General features: G+C 40.8%; 1 protein-coding gene across 1 annotated transcript; it reads left to right on the top strand.

Annotated features, from left to right (window-relative positions):
• The first annotated feature begins 1349 nt into the window (after positions 1 to 1349).
• LOC119269606 (alpha-glucan phosphorylase, H isozyme-like) lies at positions 1350 to 7473 on the top strand. Its single transcript, XM_037551472.1, has 15 exons — positions 1350 to 1551; positions 1654 to 1833; positions 2249 to 2425; positions 2514 to 2599; positions 3125 to 3314; positions 3808 to 3900; positions 4230 to 4414; positions 4490 to 4607; positions 4688 to 4816; positions 5327 to 5545; positions 5629 to 5832; positions 5942 to 6100; positions 6247 to 6510; positions 6670 to 6860; positions 6970 to 7473. The coding sequence occupies exons 1-15, from the start codon at positions 1375 to 1377 to the stop codon at positions 7094 to 7096; spliced, it is 2499 nt and encodes an 832-aa protein (XP_037407369.1). The 5' UTR covers positions 1350 to 1374; the 3' UTR covers positions 7097 to 7473.
• The last annotated feature ends 600 nt before the right edge of the window (positions 7474 to 8073 follow it).

The following is an 8073-nucleotide window of genomic DNA, read 5'->3' as shown; positions in this document are numbered from 1 at the left end:
GGGAAGACTAGTAGCAGGCCTACCACGGAGCCCATGCGGGTTGGATGGCTTGATGAAGCCCGACGATAGGAGGGAGCCCTGAGGCCCAAATAGAGCTCAGGGACCATCTTGGCATGCAAGCCAAGATGGCAGCAAGGCAAGATCGGATGAGCTCGCGTGTAAACCCTAGCCCTGCCATCTATATATGGCGGGGCTAGGGGTAGTCATTCCTATGTAGTATAGGGGATCGTGACAGTCTTTGAGGGTAGTATTTCACTCAAAATTATTGATTCGACGCAAGGGGAGCCAAAGAATATTTACGAGCTTAGGAGTTGAATTGCAATTCAACCACACTTGAAGAACTAAATATCTGCAGCAAAGTGTTAGTGGCACAGTAGTATGATAGTTTGATGGCAGTGGTAACAGTAGAAATAGTAACGGTCATAGTAACAGTAACAACTTTGTAGTGATTGTCACAGCAGCAACAATCGTAGTAACTTAGCAAAGATCAATATAAACAAAGCGTAGGCATTGGATCAGTGATGGATATTTATGTTGGATGACATTCATCATATAACAGTCACAACCTAGAGCGATACACAATAGCTACAATTCATCAATATAATGTAGGCATGTAATACTTATAGAGTCATACGTGCTTATAATAAGAACTTGCATGACATCTATTATTGAGGAATAAAACTGAAAATTGCTTTTGAAGGCCGACCTCCATGGAGGCCTCCATTTGCAAAATTCATATTTTAACATTTTAGAAAATTCTGAAAAAATACAGTTATACATGAAGGCATAATGTACATGTGTGTAAATTTTGAGGACGAAATACGTTGAAATGAGGGCTGTGCAAGGGGTTTTTCAGCACATAATATTATCAATCTTCAAAGTCCATGAATTTGTTTTTTTACAGGTCACATTTCAAGGTATTTCATCCTGAATTTTTACGCACGTATACATTTCATCCTTGTATACTTGCATATATTTTTCAGTTTTTCTAAACCGGAAAGTTTGAATTTTAATTTTTTTCAAAAATTTCGGGCTCCATGGAACCGGGTCACCAAAACGTCCCACTCGAATAAAAACCATTATTTCACAACAAAAATGAAAATCATCTCGCAAAACAAGAGCCGAAGAAACTGTCAAAGGGGAGCCCAGAAAACAGCTGAGGCGCCCTTCATTTTCTCCTTCTTTTGGCCCTCTACCACTTACTCTAAACTAAAAAAAATCCTCTGTGTCTCGCCCAAATTTCTCGGATCCGTTTGCTCTCTCCACCCCCACTACAAAAGGGAGCCCCCCGGCCTCCACAGTTCACCGTTCCCATTCGGTGCCCGCCCCGAACTCACCACCTCGCACAGACACACCGCAATTCCCCACCCCACGATGAGCGCGGCGGACAAGGTGAAGCCGGCGGCCAGCCCGGCGGCGCAGGAGCCCTCCGCCATCGCCGGCAACATCTCCTATCATGCACAGTACAGCCCCCACTTTTCGCCGCTCGCCTTCGGCCCCGAGCAGGCCTTCTACGCCACCGCCGAGAGCGTCCGCGACCACCTCCTCCAGGTGCGCACGCGCCACCCGTCCTCTCCTAAGAGCCGCTCGCTTCTCACGTCTGTCGTCGCCGGGATGTGAATGTGATCTGTGTTTTTGTGTGCGTTTGTGCAGAGATGGAACGACACGTACCTGCATTTCCACAAGACGGATCCCAAGCAGACCTACTACCTGTCCATGGAGTACCTGCAGGGCCGCGCGCTCACCAACGCCGTCGGAAACCTCGGCATCACCGGCGCCTACGCTGACGCCCTGAAGAAGTTCGGCTACGAGCTCGAGGCCATCGCCGGACAGGTGAGCGATCCAAGTGCCTCTCGTCCTAAATTAGAGTGTGCTTCGTTTAATTATGGCTATTTATTTTCGTACTCTTGGGGGTGATATACTGATATTATTTAATTAGTGCTTTGTTTGACTGTGACATTGTCCAATTGAAGCAGTACTACTAAGTTTTGTTTGGCCTTTGTAGAATCGGTTCAGGTTTCTGGTTGGCTGGCTTAGATTTTTTCTGATCCATTATTTTATTTTATTTTTGCGGGTAATTGTGATCCATTATTTAACCAAGCAAAAATGTTTTATAGTATGAGATAATCGCTGTAGTATTTTGGATATGAAACCGTAAGTTTTATACAAGAGAACGGTAAGATTTGATTGAAACGTCTGGAGCCTCTTGTCAACAGAAATTGATGGTGTGAATTGTTGTTGAACTCAGGAGAGAGATGCGGCTCTGGGAAATGGTGGCCTTGGCAGGCTTGCATCTTGCTTTTTGGATTCAATGGCTACACTGAACTTGCCTTCTTGGGGCTATGGCCTTCGTTACCGATATGGCCTGTTCAAGCAGCGCATTGCCCAGGAGGGCCAAGAAGAAATCGCTGAAGATTGGCTTGATGTACTATTTCTATATGCTCGTGACATTCTTCACAAACCTTTTTTTATCTAGATCTCGATAATAGCTTTGCTGTTTAATATTTTTTCAGAAGTTTAGCCCATGGGAGATTGTCAGGCATGACGTTGTATACCCAATCAGATTTTTCGGCCATGTCGAGATTTCGCCAGATGGAAAGTAAGCCATAGATGGACACCTGGACAAGTGCTATTGTGATAAAATATTGATTAATAGCTTGAGATGGAGTTTTTTATGACGTGATGCCTTCTAAATTCAAAACGATAGTATGATGCTTCTTTAACTGCATTTCTTTTCCGTGTTTTAATTTACAGATCTATGATTTTTCTGTAGTCCATGCTTGTTTGATCAGATGTTTTGAATATGTATTTTTGTTGGTCCAAAAAATTTGAGCGTGTATGAATGAATGTGCATGCAAGAAACTACATTTGGCGATGCTTTAAGCAGAGTTGTTGTACATCAGACTGGATAAAAAAAACTAGATTTGGTGATGCTTTAATCAGACTTCTTGTACATCAGACTGGATCCAGAAAACTAGATTTGGTGATGCTTTAATCAGAGTTCTTGTACATTAGACTGGATCCACTATCACAGACTCACTATTTATTCATTTTATTGGTGTTTATGCCAAGGCCTTTTTGTGTCCCTCTAATTGATACATTTGTTTGCTTTATCATGTGATAGGCGGAAATGGGCCGGAGGAGAAGTTCTGAGTGCTTTAGCCTATGATGTGCCAATTCCTGGGTACAAGACAAAAAATGCAATCAGTCTTCGCCTTTGGGATGCAAAAGCAACTGCTGAGGATTTCAACTTATTTCAGTTCAATGATGGCCAGTATGAGTCAGCTGCTCAACTTCACTCGAGGGCACAACAGGTGATATGCAAGTCCTAAACTGAGTCACTCAATTACTCGTATGAGATACATTAGCCGAGACTAAATCAAGTGAGCCTTCCACTTTGTGAATACTGGTCCTGATCGATGGCATCACATACTAAAACTAGTAATTTTATCTTTTATTTAAAGGAAGCACATCCAATATAACCTGCCCTATGTGATAACCATGTTTTTCTATAGATTTCCATGCACTAACCATCTCACCAAACAACTCGATGAAAAATAACGCTAACAGGTTATCTATAGTAGTTTTAATATGATTTTCTAGCTCTGACTGATAAGTGAGGTGTTAATCCATATAAGATAAGTTGAAAATTATGTGTGTTTCCTATCTGTTATCTGTTATCTGCTATCTGTTATCAATGCCTATATCAAAACAAGAAGTAACTATTGTATCTTTTTGCTCTGATATCTTCATTTATGAATTTGACGATTAGCTAACTTGATTTAAAATATATTTTATATCCTGTAGATATGTGCTGTTCTCTATCCTGGTGATGCTACAGAAGAAGGAAAGCTTCTGAGATTAAAGCAGCAGTATTTCCTTTGCAGCGCATCACTTCAGGTAATTGTAATGGTTACTATGATAGGAAGCTGCACCTATGTCCAGTTTGTGCTTTTATGTTTGTTTGAGAAATTATGTTACTTCCAACAGAATTCTTACAGTCTCCTTGTATTGTTGCACGCTGCATCAAATTTCCACCATCTTGCATGAGAAAAATGCAAGATCAAGTTTTGTTAAGAAAACTTGTACCACTATTATTATTATCATGACCAGACTTTTCAGTCCCAGTACATTTGAAGTATCCTTTCAGTTACAACGTGGTCTTATTTCGTCTTATCTAAAAAAATATCCTCGGTGATAAATGTTTGACAAGCATAAATTTTTTCCAGGATATTATTTTCAGATTCAAGGAAAGAAAATCTGACAGAGTTTCAGGGAAGTGGAGTGAGTTCCCCTCCAAAGTTGCTGTTCAAATGAATGACACTCACCCCACTCTTGCCATCCCTGAGCTAATGAGGTTGCTTATGGACATGGAGGGACTTGGTTGGGATGAAGCGTGGGATGTCACAAATAAGTGAGATTTTCACCAATATTAACTTCGCATTATTACCTTTTACATATTTTCTTACAAATATGTCTCATGGTCCAGGACGGTTGCTTACACCAATCATACAGTTCTTCCTGAAGCTCTTGAGAAATGGTCACAGGCTGTAATGAGGAAATTGCTTCCACGTCACATGGAAATTATTGAGGAAATTGACAAGCGGGTAACTGTCAAGCTGCATTTACTCCTTCGGTACACAACAGTTATGGCACAAAATGACAAAGTTGTGCCATTTGCTTGCAGTTTAGAGAAATGGTAATCTCCACCCGCAAGGATATGGAGGGAAAGATCGAATCGATGAGGGTTTTAGATAACAATCCCGAGAAGCCAGTAGTGCGGATGGCGAATTTGTGTGTTGTGGCTGGGCATACGGTATTCTTATTTCATTGCCATATTCTACATCCTGCTATTTCATTTTCATATTCTACAGCCTGTTACTTTAGACCATGACAAGCTTAACGAGTATTATCTTGATCAAGATGGCTTTTCTGTTTGTGAAATTCGTAATGATGAATAAAATCCACTAAGTTAATATTTTCACAGTAGTTTTGTCTCTATACTCGTGGTTTACATTGTCTTCCTTTTTAAGATAATAAAGACATTGTAGTATCCTCCTACTGGACCGTGATTATTTATTTATGTATTTTGCAATTTACTACTATATCTTACTCATTCTCTGAGAAAACGGTGCTTGGAATCCCATTATTGTACTTGTTTCTTTATGCTAACTTGCTAAGATTTTTTTATTAAAATGTAATTTATGGGCGCTTCAATTAGTTCTGGAGCTGTCTGTTCTGACTTCTTGTTCTACTCCAGCATCAATTTTCCTTTCTGTATCATATGAGGTAGACCATAATGAAGTGTACTAAATTCTTCTGACAGGTGAATGGAGTGGCCGAGTTGCACAGCAACATCTTGAAAGAAGAGCTGTTTGCAGATTATCTCTCTATTTGGCCTAAGAAATTCCAGAACAAAACTAATGGAATTACACCCCGCAGATGGCTCCGTTTTTGCAACCCTGAGTTGAGTGAAATAGTCACTAAATGGCTAAAAACAGATCAGTGGACAAGCAACCTTGATCTTCTCACCGGGCTTCGGAAAGTATGTGTGCATGCTTCTAATCTTCCATCTCTTTTTGTTATTGCCCATCACACTATCACAGTATAACAGAATTTTTTTAATAGTTCGCAGATGATGAAAAACTACATGCTGAGTGGGCAGCAGCCAAGCTGGCCAGCAAAAAGCGCCTAGCCAAGCATGTATTGGATGTGACTGGTGTTACAATTGACCCAAATAGCCTTTTCGATATACAAATTAAACGCATCCACGAATACAAGAGACAGCTGATGAACATTTTGGGAGCTGTGTACAGATACAAGAAGTTAAAGGTTTGGCTTCTTTCTTGGAATTGCCCCTATTCTTATAGCTTTACCATGTCTCCATTAGATGGAAAATATTCAGTATTATGGTCCTGAATAGGCTTATGTATCATGTTAGGAAATGAGCGCAGCAGACAGGCAGAAGGTTACACCGCGCACTGTCATGGTAGGAGGGAAAGCATTTGCAACATACACCAACGCCAAAAGAATAGTGAAATTGGTAAATGATGTTGGTGCTGTGGTGAACAACGATGCTGACGTCAACAAATATCTGAAGGTATCGACTGTACAGCATTCACTTCTTCTTTGGCAATTGTCATCTAATCCTAATATATATAATTCTTGTGGAATGAACATTACTGAAATATTAATTTAGCATTTGATTGTGTTTTATGATTTAATACGAGGTTCCTGTTCCTCCAGGTGGTGTTCATTCCAAACTACAATGTATCAGTCGCTGAAGTGCTCATTCCTGGCAGTGAACTGTCACAGCACATCAGTACTGCAGGCATGGAAGCAAGTGGAACAAGTAACATGAAGTTCTCTCTGAATGGCTGTGTTATCATTGGAACTCTCGACGGAGCCAATGTTGAAATTAGAGAAGAAGTGGGGCAAGACAACTTCTTCCTTTTCGGTGCCAAAGCGGATCAGGTTGCTGGTCTGAGGAAGGATAGAGAAAATGGCTTGGTAAGATATCTTCCAGTGGATTGTCTGTTAGTACGTTACAGGCAATATTGCTACTTGCAAATAGCTAAATTAGTTTGTGGTGTTGATAGTCTACTGATTCAGTATATATTCTCACTATCAGATGGGCTATTAACTTCTTATTTGTTACACTATGAACAGTTCAAACCAGACCCACGCTTTGAAGAAGCCAAGCAGTTTATCAGGAGTGGTGCCTTCGGCACTTACGACTACACTCCTCTCCTTGATTCCCTTGAAGGGAACACTGGATTTGGGCGTGGCGATTACTTCCTTGTTGGCTATGACTTCCCAAGCTACATTGATGCACAGGCCCGGGTTGATGAAGCCTACAAGTAAGGATACAAACACAATATTCCTTCTATTGGGTCGATTGTTTGAATTCTAGAACTAAATATCATGTCAAGGATTTGCTGAATGTTTTAACTCATGTTACCATGACAGGGACAAGAAGAAATGGATCAAGATGTCTATCTTGAACACGGCTGGAAGCGGCAAATTCAGCAGTGACCGCACCATCGACCAGTACGCAAAGGAGATCTGGGGCATTTCGGCTTGCCCTGTTCCATGAAGAGGAGACCCAACCAGGCAGTGTTGAATGCTGGTGCTTGTCAGTAATAAGGATTTATAACGATCCACGGTGAATAACCCCTGCTTCCGTTGTAGCTGAGAAGAATGAAGCAACGTACGAAGCCTGCTGTGTTGCGTATTCCGCTGCAGTTTTGAGAAGAACAAGCGCCAAAAAGCATGACGCCACGCCGCGCCCATAGGAGAGCCCGTTTTGTTTTTGGTGTTCATTTGGTTAAAGAAATTAAATATGGAGTGAGGTGAAGAGTTGATTGAGTGACAATTTTTGTTTGGTGAAATAGTTTCATGTAGGTCTTTGCATAGTTTGCAAGTCCTTGAATACAAATAAATGTCCACTGTTGGAACATTTCCTTGCCAAAATTGCTCTTTTCTCATTAAAAACTACTTCATCCGTTCACAAATAAGATGTTCCGGATGTTTGAATATAGACTATGTATGGACTGAGATGAGTGAACAAACACATTAAAACGTGTCTATATACATCTGAATCACAAAAAAGTTGGAACATCTTATATTTGTGAACGAATGAAGTACAATTGATACATAATAGTTGAAAGAACATGTGGTGCCCCCATGTTTGGTTTTGGTAATTGATGCAATCTCTATGGACTAATGGTTGCCTTTAGTTATATTTGAAGGATTTGTCCATAGGCATTTCTTGAAGTCCATGTGTTGGTTTCAAGGAGTTTATGTGATGACCAAAGTGCTATTCAAGGAACTATCCAAAGATTGGTCATGTAGAAGACATGATACAAGGTTGATCAAGACCAAGTCAAAGAGTGAATCAAGTTGATCAACATACAAAGCGTACAAGATGTATCGAGAGGGATCAAGTGATCCCATGGTATGTGGTGATCGTCATCAAGATTGCAGTGTGCAAGTTCAAGTGGAGCATCACGAAGAGATCATGCTTAAAAGCTTGCAGTCCATTGTGAAGATGTTCCGAAGAGTGGTTCACCC

Source organism: Triticum dicoccoides, chromosome 3A (genome assembly GCF_002162155.2).
Source record: "Triticum dicoccoides isolate Atlit2015 ecotype Zavitan chromosome 3A, WEW_v2.0, whole genome shotgun sequence".
NCBI lineage: Eukaryota > Viridiplantae > Streptophyta > Magnoliopsida > Poales > Poaceae > Triticum > Triticum dicoccoides.
This window is presented reverse-complemented; position numbering and strand designations above follow the sequence as displayed.

What these genes read in the sequence shown, in the direction of transcription:
- LOC119269606 (XM_037551472.1), top strand. Translation starts at nt 1,375, where the DNA reads ATGAGCGCGGCGGACAAGGTGAAGCCGGCGGCCAGCCCGGCGGCGCAG. An exon ending in TCGAGGCCATCGCCGGACAG is followed by an intron (nt 1,834 to 2,248) that starts GTGAGCGATCCA and finishes TGTTGAACTCAG; the next exon opens with GAGAGAGATGCGGCTCTGGG. An exon ending in TCGCTGAAGATTGGCTTGAT is followed by an intron (nt 2,426 to 2,513) that starts GTACTATTTCTA and finishes ATATTTTTTCAG; the next exon opens with AAGTTTAGCCCATGGGAGAT.